At 32.9% G+C, this 16,837-nt stretch overlaps 1 protein-coding gene across 4 annotated transcripts in view; it reads left to right on the top strand.

Moving 5' to 3' along the window:
• The window catches only part of LOC107440340 (ankyrin repeat and fibronectin type-III domain-containing protein 1), a 390,356-nt gene that overhangs the window by 252,839 nt on the left and 120,680 nt on the right, over window positions 1–16,837 (top strand). For all 4 annotated transcript variants that reach the window (XM_087157858.1, XM_087157859.1, XM_087157860.1 and 1 more), the window contains 3 exons: window positions 1,729–1,849; window positions 10,134–10,253; window positions 13,821–13,984. In XM_087157858.1, coding sequence (XP_087013984.1) covers window positions 1,729–1,849; window positions 10,134–10,253; window positions 13,821–13,984 — 405 coding nt within the window. The remainder of the gene's footprint in view (window positions 1–1,728; window positions 1,850–10,133; window positions 10,254–13,820; window positions 13,985–16,837) is intronic.

The raw sequence follows: 16,837 nt of genomic DNA, 5'->3' as shown, positions 1-16,837 counted from the left end.
TTCTATACAATTTCTCCACTCAGTTGTACAAAGATAGGGTGCAAAATATCCCATTAATAATATTTTTTTTTCGAATTTTAACAGATTTTTCTGGTATAGAATCAAAATTAAATTTAGGCTTAATAATACAGTAACATATTTTTTAAATTATTTAAATGTGACTAATATCTATTTAAAATATCTATGAAGCATAAATATTAGATATGAGTCTTAACATTCCGTCCAGTTGACACTTCTGAATTTCCAAACACCCCCCCCCCCTCATGTAGAAAAGTTATGCCCACGTGATTGTCGGCTCAGAGAACACGGCCATCACTAATTGATCCACTTCCTCTGTGTTTCCTTGACAACGAGTAGCCACGGATTTATTTAAATTTGACGGTATAAAATTCTATTAAATTGTTGACAGTTACTCTGGATTCTTCGATTTAAAGCAAGTAGATAGTTCTAGGGTCTAAGATTATTTAAGGAGTTTATTCACTACTCATGGAATCAGACCACAATGTAGATCCCGCCCTTATTAAAAATTTACACATGAGTGGAGAATTAAGCGGCTAACCTCAAGATCTCAATATACAGAACCTAACGAATTGTGGCAGAAACTGCAAAGACTAAGCAAGATGGAAAGGTAGGTACTTTATTTACGTCGCACTGGAGCTGCACAATGGGATATTGGCAACGGTCTGGGAAACATCCCTGAGGAGGAGGATCCGAAGACATGCCGTCGAAATTTTGATCCGCTGCAGAGGGGATGGCTCCCCTTCTATGGTGGCCCGATGATCTGAGCGCGAAGTCGTGCACTTTACGGTAGAACAGTTTAACGTATATCACACACCCCCGGTCCCTACGCAGGTTGATCAAAGTGGACACCCATCCGCTTATTTCAGATTGTCTAGATTTTGAAATAACATTTTATTGTCAGCGATTGAGTTTGAAACCCTATATATCAATTACGCCACCTTGAAATCTCGAGTTAAGCTCCTAAAATGGAATCCATGTTAAAAAAAATAACGAAACTCTTTCCAGTTAGCCCGACGGCAAGGGGATTTTGACCCATGATTCGTCTACCAATGTGGATATTTTACGTCACTGTGATCGGTGCGAGCCGGGTGCGGAATTCGCATCAACCAACCATCGCAGGGATTCGAAGCCGGGTGTGCACCTGGCTAGCACCGATCACAGTGCTGATGAAAAATATCCACATCGGTAGAAGGATCATGGGTCAGAATCCACTTGTCGTCTGGCTAACCGTGGGAGGCTCTCGAAGTTTTCCTCTCCAGTTAACAAGCGATTATAGTCCAGTTGAAATCAAACAATTATACTGAAAGCATTACTTTCAGTTTTACTGTATTCCAAATACTAATCTTGTCTTTAAACATACCTGAAATTGTAAAGATATTTAATTTAAAACTATTTTTTTTTACTTGTTAGACGCATTATGACCATAAAAGAGAAAATAAATTAGAATTTCAATAAAGGATTAAAATTTAATTTTATGATTAGTCACAATTAAATTCAATCGCAATTAATGTCACATTAATTTACAAAGCTGGTTGTTTGCAGGAAAAAATAATAAAGTCTTTTTGTTTTCCATCTTTTTTTAAATCTATAATAAAATAAAAATCTCATTTCATTATGTTGGTGAATTTACATTATGAAGTTAAATTAATTTTTATTTGAATCGAATATTTTGTCATTTAGAATCTTTTGTCATCTTTTTTCATTTAGAATGGCAGTTATTGGTGGATGATGACGGCAATTCTTCGAAATCCCCCGGTAATTCTCCAAGAAATAGCTTTAGTTCGACAGGATCTGTAACTTCGCAGGCTTCCAGTAGCAAAGACAACAGGTAATAATCATTGTAACACTGTTCCAATTATAATTTTCTATATGATAATCGTTCTATCACATCATGTTGTCCTGAAAATCATTAACAGACTTCTCAAAGGCTATGACAGTTTGCACAAAAATGTTGAAACAATAACTAGAAAATGTTTTTATTTTATTTCCTAACCGTTGTTGAACATCCGACCCATTGTTTTGGGCTTACGACTGCTAATTTTCAACTCCGTAGCCTTGTAATTCTGAACCAACCCAGAAGACAGGGAAACTCCTGGATCAGTACCCTCTAAGGTATGATTTGTTATGGGAACTAGGAGGACTTTGTGATTCGACAGATTTAACGTGCATCAGTCACCATTTACTACACGGGGAGTCTGCGGCAGTCGGGGATCGAATCCTTGACCTCTTGGACATGAGCCCAGTGCCCTACCAAGCAGGCTATTACCAGGAATCACTACAAACTACTGTTCTTTGTATCGCACAACTCACTACACTACTTTTTTTTTAAAAAAAAGTAGTGCATTACACTACAAACTACCAACACAGTAGCGACTACAGTAGTTTCACTACTAGTAGTATGTTACTTCCGATCGCTGGTTAATAGTAAAAAATGTCCGCGAGGGACATTCGTCTGTATTATACGGGTACGTATATGGGTACGTATATTGGTATATAAATGAATAAATATATATAGTGACAGCTAGATTTCTAAATTGAAATCGGCTTATAAAAATGTGAATTTGCAAATAGGTACGCTATTTTGATTTACATTTAACAGATTTTATTACCGTCGTTTAACAGTCGACCCAATCTTGTGTTTACGACTAATGTTCAACTCGGTTGCCTAGTGATTTTGAACCCGATCCAGTAAAGACAAGGGAACTCCTGGGTCAAGTACCCTGAGAATTTTGCCTTCGTGGAGGACTTTTTGATGCAACTAACCCGCATTTGCGTTACACGGAGAGGAAAACCACGAAAACATTCCACTATAAGCATGACGGCTAAGGGACTCTAACGCATAGTCCGTCTACCACTGAAGATATTTTCAATCAGCACTTTGGTCTGTCCGAGTCACGTGCGCAATTCGTATCGACCGACCATCTCTGAAATTCGAACCCAGTTCACCTCATTTCAAAATGTTGTTGATGTAAACATTAATATTTAAGTTTTTCTTTGTTGTTTTTTTTTGTCAAAATTGAATTATTTTTTTTTCTTGAGGAGCGAAATTCCATTTAGAAAACAGCATAAGCTGGAGAATATAGGATTTACTTGGTCCTGTATACATTTTATGCTTAGATTTCTAATTAGTTCTGAACATATTGTAAAGACATGCGTTTTCACGAACCCCTTCCGCTCTTAATGATTATCTGTATATTTGAAATGAATAAGGGCTCGAAACTTCTTCTAATGTAGTATAAAAATAATAAAGTATAATAAATAAGTATAATAATATTGATAATAAAGAATAAAAAAAAATATTATTTTAATGACAGCTGGTCAAAGAAACAAGACAAAAAAGAGTGAGGGAAGAGAGCTGCGGGGTCAAGTGAGCAGGGGAGGGGGGCTTATTAAAATAAATCTTCTAAATTCATGTATCTTTGAAATGAATTCCTATTGTAACGTCATTATCTGAGTCCGTTGACGTCACGACTAATAAAAAGATCACCAATCCCTCTCTTATTCATATGTTTAACCAAATACAGAATTAATACCTTTTTTTTCTTAAATAGTTTGCGTAGTTTTTTTAAATGACCTTACAATATTACTTACATGCGCATTCAATTGTCTTGTTTTTATCTGGAGGTAAAAAAAACAGCATGGAAAACATTTTCTTTTTACATGTTTTAATCAACGATAAAATAAAGTTTTTAGTTATACTAATGGATTGAAATGATGAATTAATAGACAGAAAACTACTGTTATTTTCATTTTGTACTTGATTAAAATTCTTTCTCTTTTTTTTTAGTTTCATTCAGTTTTAAATCATTAGTTTATTCTCGATTATTTATTATTATTCTTCATCATAAAAACGTAACAGCATCAAACCGACGTATTCGTATTTATTTGACAGGTTATCTGATTTATTGGGTTGTCATTACTTATTTAGTTGGTTATCTGATTTACTTGGTTTGTTATCTGATTTATTTGGTTGTCCTTGCTTATTTGGTTGGTTACCTGATTAATTGGGTTGTTCTTACTTATCCAGTGGTTATCTGATTCATTGGGTTTTTATTACTTACTTAGTTGGTTATCTGATTTATTTGGTTGGTTATCTGATTTATTTGGTTGGTTATCTGATTTATCTGGTTGTCCTTGCTTATTTGGTTGGTTACCTGATTAATTGGGTTGTCCTTGCTTATCCAGTGGGTTATCTGATTCATTGGGTTGTTATTACTTACTTAGTTGGTTATCTGATTTATTTGGTTGTCCTTTCTTATTTGGTTGGTTACCTGATTAATTGGGTTGTCCTTGCTTATCCAGTGTTTTATCTGATTCATTGGGCTGTTATTACTTACTTGGTTATCTGATTTATTTGGTTGGTTATCTGATTTATTTGAGTGTCCTTGCTTATTTGGTTGGTTACCTGATTAATTGGGTTGCCCTTGCTTATCCAGTGGGTAATCTGATTCATTGGGATGTTATTACTTACTTAGTTGGTTATCTGATTAATTGGGTTGTCCTTGCTTATTTGATTATCTGATTATTTGGGTTGTCATTACTTATTTGATTGGTCATCTGATTTAATGGGTTGCCATTATTTATTTGGTTGGTCATCTGATTTATAGGGATGTCATTACTTATTTGATTGGTTATCTGATTTACTGGGTTGTCATAATTTATTGGTTTGGTTTAAAGATTCATATGAATCAGATTTACATGTTTGAAGTCAATAAAAGTTATCTGTCTATGAAAAATATTTCTTTATACGAAACCCATTATAATTATCCTTTCCTCAGAATTTCCTGCGATTACGTTTTACTCAGAATTTCCTGCGATTAATTTTTTGAATCAATTGTTCTAAATAAAAGGAACAAAAGGTTATCTTCCTATATTATAAAATAATCCTATATAGCCTTAAGACTCAATATTTAAAGATAAATATATTTAAAACGGTATCTAAACTTTTCCTTCGGTTTTCATATATTAAACAGTGAATAAGTAATATTTTTTCTTAAATAAAACGCTTTGTGTAAAACTATGCTCAATTAACATATGCCATTAAAATAATGATTACCAAATTGTCAAACCTTATTAGCCAATTAAACGTTCGCACGAAGTGATTTCTTTTGTGAAAAACTTTTATCGTGTTTTTATTAGTGGCCATAAATGAAATTAAAATGAATCTTGTGAGCGAAGTTGCTGTGGTAACTAAGAAAAATAATTAGGTCTGAATTTTATACCAATCACTTGAGGAATCAATTTTATTTTATTTTATAACGGTGGTTGAACAGCCGACCTAATTTTTTGGGTTTATGACTACTAATGTTGAACTCCGTAGCCTTGTTATTTTGAACCCAATCCAGAAGACAAGAGAACTCCTGGATCAAGTATCGGCAGAAATTTGACTTCGTGGAGGACTTTTTGGTGGAACTCACCCGCGTTTGCGTTACATGGAGAGGAAGACCACGTGAACCTCCCACGGTTAGCCTGACGGCAAGGGGACTCTAACCCATGATTCGTCTACCACTGATGATATTTCACGTCAGCACTGTGGTCGGTGCAAGCCGGATGCAGAATTCGTATCGACCAGCCATCGCCTGGATCGAACCCCGGTTCACCTCATTGGAAGGCGAAAGCTCTATCCTCTGAGCCATCGCGGCTCACGCGAATCAAATCAATTTTGCAATTTCTCTGTTCTCTGTTAACAGAATGGTTTGCAACTGTTTGTTGCCCACAGCCCCTCTCTAGAAGCTGGCTGAAATTTATCTCCCCCGTTTTTCTTTTCAAATAAAAAAAACATGCATTGTTGAAAGTGAGCACTAATAAATTTGAATGTATGCTGAATTATACCTGATTTTAATTTCATTGATTTTGATTTAATTCTGATTTAAATGTAAATAACGAAGCAATTTTATCCAGTTGTTTTAGAAATTTTTTTGTTAATAAAATGTTAATCCTTTTAAAAAAAATTCAAAAAGAGGTGATATTTGAAGCGAAATAGTTGAAACAATAATAATTTTTTTTAATTTATTATTTTAATATAATCAGGAAAAATTGAAAATATTGACTAAAATCTGAGGGAAAAAAAATTTAAAATTTCAAAACTCAATTGTTCATTTATACCTCTTCAATGACTGCCTTGTGCTTGATGGATTTCAGTTAAAGACTGAATACCAGGCTTTATGTTGGTCAAATTTAAGCATAGGTCTCCTTTCAGTTGAGTGACCAACCTACTTTGTTTTGGGAGAAGCTGGACATCTGGGAGAAATTTTCTTTCTACTAAATATCCCAGAACCCAGAAGAGGAGCGTTTCGCTGCTTTTATTATTATTAATAATTACAAATTTTTAATATTCATCTCCCCCTGATAACCCACCAGAGGATTATCACCCCGCTGAGTAGCTATATTGCCCCCATGCTTAGAACCACAGATCTAACATTACATTATGAACTATTCTAAAAGAAGAGTTTTTAAGTACAATTTAAAAATCTGTACATAGTTAAAAAATAAAAGTGATTTGCAATCAAACATATGTGTCAGCGAGCAGGGAACAATACACCCTACCTTTTGTGTAATTCAATCATTTATTTATTTATAATTTGGAATTCTGCTTACCGGCATAGAAAACTATTTGTTTTTGCAAATTAATCTTTCACACTAATTTGAAAAATTTGTTTAGAAATGTTTTGATTCTTGCCGTCATTTTTTTAATTTTCCGCCTTCCAATGAGGTGAGCCGGCTTCGAATCCCAGCGATGGCTGGTCGATACGAATTCCGCATCCGGCTCGCACGAGCCACAGTGCTGTCGTTAAATATCCTCAGTGGTAGACGGATCATGGGTTAGAGTCCCATTGCCATCAGGCTAACCGTGGGAGATTTTCGTGGTTTTCCTCTTCCATGTAACGCAAATGAGGGTTAGTTCCATCAAAAAGTCCTCCCCGAAAGAAACTTTCTCCCAATACTTGGACCAGGTCTCCCAATACTTGGACCCTTGTCTTCTGAATTGGATTAAAAATTACATGGCTACGGAGTTCAGCATTAGTAGCCGTAAACCTAAACTCAGGTTGACTGTTCAACGACAGTTACAAAATAAAATCTGTTAAATATAAATCAAAATTGTGAATCTATTTGCAAACTACCATTTTTATAAGCTGATTTCAATTTAGAAATCTAACTGTCGCTCAATATAGTTACTCATTTATACATACTACGAAAAGTATTTTCTTACTTGTTCATTTGTTAAAATCTTCTCTCTTAAAAGTAAATCGGCAGTTTTATTATATAATTTTTTGACTTTTAGAATCTTTACAAATGTTGTCAATCAAATCAGCTTAAATATTCAATTTATTTTCTAAACCTTTTCCCATGTAATATCTACGTTTTTTTACTAGCTAATAAAGCGTCTATATATATATTTTCATCATATTCATTTTATGATCAGCATCGTCAATCATTTTTTTGATAATCATCTTTGTACTCTTTGGTTTTTGATATAATTTCTATTTTTGGATTCACCTGTCTCTCTTTAAATTCTTCTTTCTCTCTTTGCTCCTTCAATTTCTTCATCAGTTTTATTCCACGTTATTGAAGGTAATTTAAATTTCAATTGCTTTAGTGTTTTTTCGTCTTCATCTCTGTCTATATCTATTTTTAAAAACATACTTCCTGCATCTTCATTATAATTTGCTCCCTTCTGACTGATTCCCTATCTGAGATTTAAAAAAAAGTCATTCATAGTTAAAGGTCGACAGCATCTTTTAAACCCCGCAAAAGCTCTTCTCTAGAAGTTTCTAGCTCAGGGGTTTCCAACTTACTTGAGGCCGGGGGCCGCAATTAAAAACACCAGTCAGATGGCGGGCCGCTACTTTATCAAAATTTTATATAGGACTCTTTTGTGTTTAAAGGAACATTAAATATTACTGTCAGATTTTTATCAAGATGTACAAAACAAAAGTAGTGAATTGCAAATTAAAATAAGAAGTAGATTTTTAAAAAATATTTAATTGCATATTAAAAGATTCTGCCTACAAAATTTACAAATGTGAATAATTTTGTCCAAAATGAGTGGTTTCAAAAAGTTAAATCGGATAATTTCTTCTAGAAAATTTCTGATTCGTATATGCTAAATTATATTCACAAAATACAAAAAAACGAAATAAAAAAGAGCAACATACATGATTATTTTTGTATTTGAATAAATATTTTCTTGGATGTAAAACTTAAAAAATAAATTTTTTTACACCGTTGGTATGTTAAATTTCACAAAAACGAAGGGATTATGTAGGGTTTTTTTTTTAAAGAAAGAAAAGTATTTTAAATCCACATCGATTTTCTCGAAAATTGTCCGCAAAAAAAAATGACAACTAATATATTATAGTTCACGGGCCACAAAAAAAGACTTCGCGGGCCGCCAGTTGGTAACCACTGTTACAAACAATCAAAATTGTATTTTCTGTACGAAGTTCGTCAGTACAACAAAGCATGTCTCAAATATACATCACGTAACGATTATTTATCAGTTCAAAACTTAATCTAGTTAATAGTGCCATTCCAAACGCTTTAATAGGTTTAGATTCTCTAATTATTATACATTCATATCTATATCTTCACATATATATTACCATATAAAATGTCACTATATACATACCATTAAGTTAAAACTCAAATGGCCAATGCTGCCGTATGAATGGAAAGGTTGTGTGCACTGTCACATTCAGATAACTAATCCTTCTCTACACTTGGTTTTACTATTATTGATCAGCTGTCTACTTTGCATAAATCCTTTGCTATTGTCATGTCAAGACAGTGTGGCCGAGAAGGGAAATAAAGCTGTCATGAATGTGGAAAGTAATCATTGTATGGAGAGCAAAATCGAAGGGTTAGGGATATAAAAGGGGAAAATCTAACAAGAAATCCCTATCACGTGTCTCGCAAGTCAACAACTGTGAGAAGTTTCATATTTCTTAAAGAGGGAATCATATTATTATAACTATTACATTCTTTAATCTAAAATTAAAATGCCAAGTGAGAATTTTAATTGTGAGAACGTGTTTCATTTTGAATAATGAATTTCTAAAAAAAATTTAGACAACGAAATAACATAAATAGATTTGTTAAAGCTTTTTATGTTCCAAATGTGAATTACTTCTCCCCAAAATGTAAATTACCTTCGAAAAAAAAAATTTTCAAAAAATTTTAATTTGCTTGTAAGCAAACTAAGCAATTTGCTATGAAAGCAAACTAAAAATTTGCATTATTAATATGAACAGTATAGAAAAGTAATATAAAATGCAAAAGGCACACTTTTGTATAAATGATAAAAGTTTAACACAATTAAACATTGTTATAGTAAATTGAATAATTTGATCCTCATTTATAACAGTTTGAATGTTTGTAAATGTAATGTTGTTTGAATGTTTGTAAAACAGAAGGAGACTTCCTTGTTTTGCAGTTTTAATTTAATTGTTTGAAGTGCGCAAACTTTTTTCAGCAAGGAAGACTATTCTTCTTTAGATCTTAGGCAGTTCTAATAAATTTTTCAGTGAAAAGGAAAAGCTTTCATAAAAATTTCAAAAATAAAAAATTTTTAAACATGAAATATTAAAAACAGCTGATATATTTCGCCATAAGGCTAAAACAAAATCAATCTGAAATTAAGGATGGGGGAGGGGAAATTATCGCTTATCAAATTTTTGACCACTTTCAAGACTAGTTAAGGCGTTTAGCTGAAACTGTGTGCCGGAAGAAATTACAAATAGGTCCTAACAGAGTGGGAAACACAAAACATACACAAAACTAAAATGAAGAAAATAATAGAAACTACGTTTCGACTAAAACTTATTAACTAATTTTATCAGGCAATTTCGTTCTACATCCATCGACAGACCATAAGTTTTTAATTCTGTGAGAAACACAAAATTATGTAGATTTTGCAAAGCGTTTCCTACAACGCATTTAAAAACATCATTCAACATTTTCAAACGCTATTTCAGCTTCAGATGCGCATCCTGAGTATTCGTGTTGCTATGCAAAATCTCTCTATTTCATCTTTTTTAGCCAACTTGTTCTAAATCATGAAAAAAAAGTGTTTAAATCTGATTTTGTTGAAAGGAATCCATTTACTATTCTAGGTCTGAGCATGGAGGCAGTCGGGCTGGTCTGGTGAAGTTGGCGCGGTTTTTGACAACCAGAGATAAATCCGCCAATGGAGGTGATAGACATGGATCCGATTCCTCTTTAGCACCTGACTCGTAAGACTTCATCTCTATTTTAGCTTTTATTTTCTCTCTCAAAAACATCGATATTGTTTGTCTAAGTAAAGAACTCCCCTATCCATTCGTCTGGCGTAATGGCAGTGACTATGGTTACGAGGTTTAACTATTTCAAGTAGGGGTGTTAGGCCAAAGACAGAATTTGGCTCGGGTCAGCGAGAGAAAAGGAATCAGAGGAGAAAGAAGCACCCCTCTTTGAAATGAGCTATTTCTTGTTTCTATAGCAGCAGGCGACCTTGGGCTTAGTGACGAGGGGAGTTCTTTCTACAGACAAACTACACCTTCCCTTTTAATAACAGAAATAGATTAGACAGCAAATTCATATTAAGAGGACGCCAGAGATGTTTTTACAAAATATAAAAATGAGCAGATTTTCGGCTAATTTTGCCATGGCTCAACATAACTTAACAAAGTGGCATATCACTTTTGAATTATTCAACATAACTTAACAAAGTGGCATATCACTTTTGAATTGTTCTACATAACTTAACAAAGTGGCATATCACTTTTGAATTATTAAACATAACTTAACAAAGTAGCATATCACTTTTGAATTATTCAACATAACTTAACAAAGTGGCATATCACTTTTGAATTAGTCAACATAACTTAACAAAGTGGCATATCACTTTTGAATTGTTCTACATAACTTAACAAAGTGGCATATCACTTTTGAATTATTAAACATAACTTAACAAAGTAGCATATCACTTTTGAATTATTCAACATAACTTAACAAAGTGGCATATCACTTTTGAATTAGTCAACATAACTTAACAAAGTGGCATAACTTATTTTGAGTTATTTAGAAGCGAGTAAATACCCTATAAATAGAAGCAAAGGAAACAATGTAATATGAAAAAAATGGATAAATATGACAACCGAAGCTGACGTCTTCAGGGGGTACCAGCTCCTGAAGTCATGAAAGCAAAACCTTTTCCATCGCGAGAGCACGACAATAGTCTAAAATTGCTCTCTCTGTACCCCAAAGGTTTAGCCAAAGTTCAGGAAGAGAATACATTACAAAATATAAATACATAAAGCAAATACGGAAGAATAAAAATAAGACAAATGCATAAGAATAGCTTACTTGAAACAAAAATCCAATCAGCAAATTACACTACTGACTGCGAGACCCAACTAAATTGAAATAAACATAAAAACAACGCCCCCTAATTTGCGCAGAAGAAGAAAAAAAAAGAACAGAAGAGCCAGAAAATAGTGACATCATTAATAGAAATGCTTGACAGGGGCAACTCGTTCAAGACTTGGATCTTGCTTTATTAAAAGAAAAAACTAATAATTCTCAATCATTTTCTTAATTTTGAAATCAATATTACAAAAATTAAGAGAAAAAGCATTATTTTCTAATTTTTTTTTTAAAAAAATTACTTGTTGCCTCTTAAAAACTTAAAACATTATTACAATTATTTGAAAATTTTACTGCACGAAATGCAAACTATAAATAGAAATTTACTAGACCAGGAATTAAAAGGCTCAAAAATATTTATTCGTTGGCCTCTCTGCATACCGCGTTCTCTTTTTAAAGTGCAATTTAGAGGGTTTCAAATACAAACAAATCCCGCGTTTGCATTTTTTAAAAAAAAAAAATTTCAGCACTTGAAACATCATAGTTTACCTGAGCTCGATTATCTCTAAAGTTTAAAATAGAAGTGAAACCGGGAAAAGTTTTGTTGTAGGTTCCTATCTCAGTAATCAAAGTAGAAATGAAATAAAGAATAATGAGGGGTTAATACCTTTATTACAGTCAAAGATTTCCAGTCTTTTTTTCTTTCTTTTTTTAAATCTTTCAATTCTGGAAAATATCATAGAATTTTTATAAGAATGCATGGATAAAAAATGAGAGAACGATTTTGAACCATAATCTTTCTATGTTATTGAGAGAAATGTCACTTAAGAGTTTCCAAAATAAGAAGTAACGTAAATCTCGAGAAGGCAAAAAAAAATTTATACCGCAGTACCATTCACAACAGAAAGGTATAGTTCGTTCATCAGGAGTTGGCACTTGGCTCCGCGTTCATCACGTGGTATGCGACGAGACTATTTCGCTATTTTTGGGAGAAGGATGTGAACAATTCTAATCAAGGTTGCTATTTGGCGATATAATGACAAGACTATACATTTCGCAATCTTCATGTGCATTTTCTTAACATTAGATATTTTATAAATTTGACGACATTTCTCTATTTTGAGTGAATAGTTTCTCCTTTTTGAGACATTTTTCTGCAATATTCTTAATTAGCTAGAGTAACGAAAGATATAGTAGCAGATGATAAAGCGAAGTTAGTGACTGAAAAAGAATTAACTGTTTGCGTTTGGCACGCATTAACGTTTGTCGCAATTTCAAGCGTGGAGATGTTTCTCTCCTTACTCCCCCCACTTGAAATGAACTCTTCGTCCGAGGAGGTGGAGCCAAGTGCCAACTCCTGGTGAACGAACTATATCAACATATATGAAAATGCTCGCTAAATTCGAATTCAAAGGTTAGTATTAAAAAAAATTAGGCATAAAAACATTTTGTGATTGGCATCATTTAATATTATATTTGTTAAATACTACATTGTCGTCCCCCCCCCCGTCCATTTAAGGAATCTTAGAATTTTGATTTTTTTTTTCTTTAAGTGATACAGAGCTCTAAGGCAGGAAATGCCTCTGCAACGATTGCGGAGCTTTTCTGATGATATTCAAAACTCCCCAAATAGCGTTTCCTTATCTTCTGGAAACAAGACTATAGGCTTACCAGATGTCCAGTTTAACTGGCAGTCCCTCCTTATTATATATATTCTCAATATCTTTGAAAAATTATTAAATTCTTTTTAATCCTTTAATGGGCCACTTATTTCTACTAAAGGTAAATTAAAATATTTTTGGAATTGAAATTGATATAAGAATAGTATAAGAATAGTAAAAAAAAAAAAACTCATTTAGTTCATTAAAAAAAAAAATCTAAATTTTGATGCAATTTTTTTTTGGTGATAAGTATATTTACCACTGCCTATTAGGTACTTATTGACTTTTATTTTTCGTTATTCATAAAATAAATTTTATGAATGATACAAACTTATACTTTTATATGTTTTTTTGAACTACCAATTTTATTCAAACGCACTTCAAGAAAGCTGAAGTTAGTAACAAATGGAAACCTAAATTAAAAGAGGTAAAAAAAAAGTTCACTGTGGGCTACAAAAAGTGGTGGTCAGTATACTTACCACGGCCATCGAAAGGGTTAAATAAAACTTAAACATATTTCACGATAATTATAATCCCATAATAATTTTAAACAGTTGCTTATGTATACTATTAGAATTTTTTTTAAAAAAATATCTTTCTATTATCTACGACACTGTTCCATGTGTCCAGAATTCTTTTTCCTGTTAAAACCGAAGAAAAAAATTACTCTCTAAAAAAAGTGCATAACTAATACATTTTGTACCTAACAAAACATTCCATTTTGCTCGTTAAAACCGAAGTGTCGTTATAAGTGGGTTCTACTGTTGGAGTTCTCTAACACTTTTGTGCTTCCAGGTTATCCATTCGTAAATCCAGCAGTATAGACAGCTTGTTGGAATCTTCGAGTTTGGACATCGGTTCTCCTAATGACGGTGTGCCTAGTTCTGGTGGTAAACCCATACCAGTATCGCCCAGTGTTCCAGCCAAACTAGAAAAAGAGATCTCCAAACAAGGAAAAAGTAAGGATTAAGGTCTTCTACAAAATTTCGCAAAGATGTGGTAAGCCGCATACTCGAACATCTGCTTAAATTTTCAGCAGGATGTCTTTGCAGGTTTCCCATGAAACTTCACTTTTTCTCTCAAATAATTTTAGTCCCTATATTATCCCTATATTAGTCCCTACAAGATGCGTAGCCAAATCATTCAAAGATAAATAAGCACATTTTGAGCACTTTTCAAGCACTCAAATAATATTTTTAAGCACTTTAAAAAAATATCATAATTGGGTATAATATGAAAAAAACACAACTACTTCGATTTAGTAGGAACAACATATGACGCAATGTTAAACGAATGGAATTTAGCTGTTGTTTATTTAGTTATTGTTATTGGTAGTTGTTGTTATTTGTTTTAGTTGTTGTTGGTTATTTATACTAAACTGCAATGTTTCTTGACAATGGAGAAATATGCTGAGGGCAAACGAAGAAAATAGTTCCCGGCGCGATGTCTGTATTTCGAGGAAAATTACGCATTTCACAATAGAAATATGATAAGTTATCTTAACCCACACATATATAGCGTTAATTTGCTATAATTTTCTTAAAATTTTATATATTTTCAAATTTACGAGCGGCGCATCGCGGAATGGTATCTTTATTTAGTTATATTTCTTCTATATAACGACTGAACTTATTTCTCCTTCTTCCTCCGCCAGCCGTGACGTCATTGTCAAGAAACTTTGCATTCTAGTATAGTTGTATTTAGTTTCAATAACTTTTCTTTATAATGCAATAAAATCTGGCGAGCAGCTATTTAAACGATCGAACACTTCGTTTGTTTATTTGTGGCTTGAAGTTAGGCTCGCAGAAAATGCCGTTCATGGGTTAAATTTAGTAGGAACAACACAACCTGTGACGTAGGCTATATTATACCCAATTAGCAGGGTTGGAAAGTTTTCGACAATTGACGGTTTTATCTGGTTTTAACCATCATGTTAAAAAAAAAAAAAAAACTTTTGGCATTGTTTTTGACAATTGTCAAAATTTTTGAATCGTAAATCGAATCGCGTTTTCATACGCTACGGACTGGCGAAATAGATTGGGGTTGAATTAATTGTGAAAACGTTGAATGTGGACAGTGTCTTTCTGCATAATTCGTAGCGAAAATCAACACGGTAAAGCAAAAATCTGATTTTGGAGAAGGGAAAATTAAGCAGTTTTTAAAAACACCCAATGAAAAAAGCACCTTTAAGGGTTTTTAAGAAACAAAATTTAAAATAAGCACTTTTTAAAACCGCTACGCACCCTGCCCTATATGAGAAAGCTGCTCGAGTTTAGGAGGCCGAACTAATGGCTAACTTAAATGTAGCGAGAGTGATTTCGATAATGATAACGTTCTTCTATCAAAAGGTACCCCGAGATAGATGCGAGTCAGCATGTCTTATATAGTAGTGAATTGATGTTTAATAATTGTAGTGGTAGTTATGAAACTTTAAATATAGACAACGATAAAACTTTTATCGCCATTTTTTAGTGTCCCTAGGGCGGTCGTTGCTCTATATATTTAAAGTAAGAAGTTAATTTCACCGCGAAAATCAAGGCATCGCTTTGCTGCCCAATTCAGTTGAATATAAGAAAACTGGTTACGGCCGATTTTTAAAGAAACCTTTTGAAGGAAGCTTCTTGAATGATAATCACTGAGGTAGTAAAATTTATTGAGTCAATCTGTAGATCAATCTTTAAAAATTCAAGTCTATACGCGACATCAACAAAGATCAGAGATGATAATTGTTGCAATTATTATACACAAAGACTTTGTTGTTTGAATTTCCTATTGACAAACAGATGCTTTTTTTAAGCCAGATAAAGAAACCAGAAATAAAAGTTTAATTTGCTGGTGATAATATTAAAATACAGTTTTTCACTTTAATTAAAGAAATTAACAGAATTGTAATTATTGTTCCCTAATTTGCCTGATGTGAAAGTTTTGAAATGAAATTCATTACTATATCAACACGGGTACTTCGCAGACAAATAAAGGAATAACCAGTAACTGTAGTAACTGTCTTCTTTTTTTTAGTATGAAACTTTTAAAAAAAGATAAACTATTCCCTGTTTTTCATAAAGGATTCCTTTTCGTTTTATCTCTAATTTTCATTTTTTCTGTTAATTTTTTTTTTTTGCGTTTATAGTTTTTTTTAGTAAAAAAAAAAATTATAATAATAATTCTGAGGTGGAAAATAATCTGCAAATTCTGTGGTATAGTTCGTTCACCAGCAGTTGGCATTTGGCTCCACCTACATTTCAGAGTTCATTTCAGCTGGGGAGTGTAAGAAGAGAAACATCTCCGTGCTTGAAATTGAGACAACCATTAATGTTCACCAAAAGAAAACAGTGCTAATTAAATATATTTTATATTTAAAAATGTTTTCCCAGCAAACTATATTTAAAATGGGCAAACTATTCAATCAAAAGAGAGAAATATCATCAAATTTATGAAATAAACTGCACACGCAAAAAACATGCACATAAAGATTGCGAAATAACTATTTTTGTCATACGATCTCCAAATAGCAGCCTTGTTAAAGATTGTTCACATCCTTCTCCCGAAAATAGCGAAATAGTATCGTCTTATACCACGTGTTGAAGGCGGAGCCAAGTGCCAACTCCTGGTGAACGAACTATAATCTGCAGCTCCGTGATGGAGAGTTTCTGACACCGAGACTGTGATGTTAACTTAAGATGTAAGATTACTTTGTAAAATTTTTCAATGTAATAACTGAAACATTATAAGGAAAAAAATGAAAAGTGTATTTTAATACTGTTTCAGTTATCTTCATTCGCAACGCCATAATGACTGCCGCATCTGCAGAG

The sequence above is a fragment of the Parasteatoda tepidariorum genome, chromosome 2 (genome assembly GCF_982258835.1).
Source record: "Parasteatoda tepidariorum strain Cologne lab strain chromosome 2, Ptep-v5.0, whole genome shotgun sequence".
Taxonomy (NCBI): domain Eukaryota; kingdom Metazoa; phylum Arthropoda; class Arachnida; order Araneae; family Theridiidae; genus Parasteatoda; species Parasteatoda tepidariorum.
The sequence above is the reverse complement of the archived record's forward strand: the minus strand, read 5'-3'. Positions and strand labels throughout refer to the sequence as shown.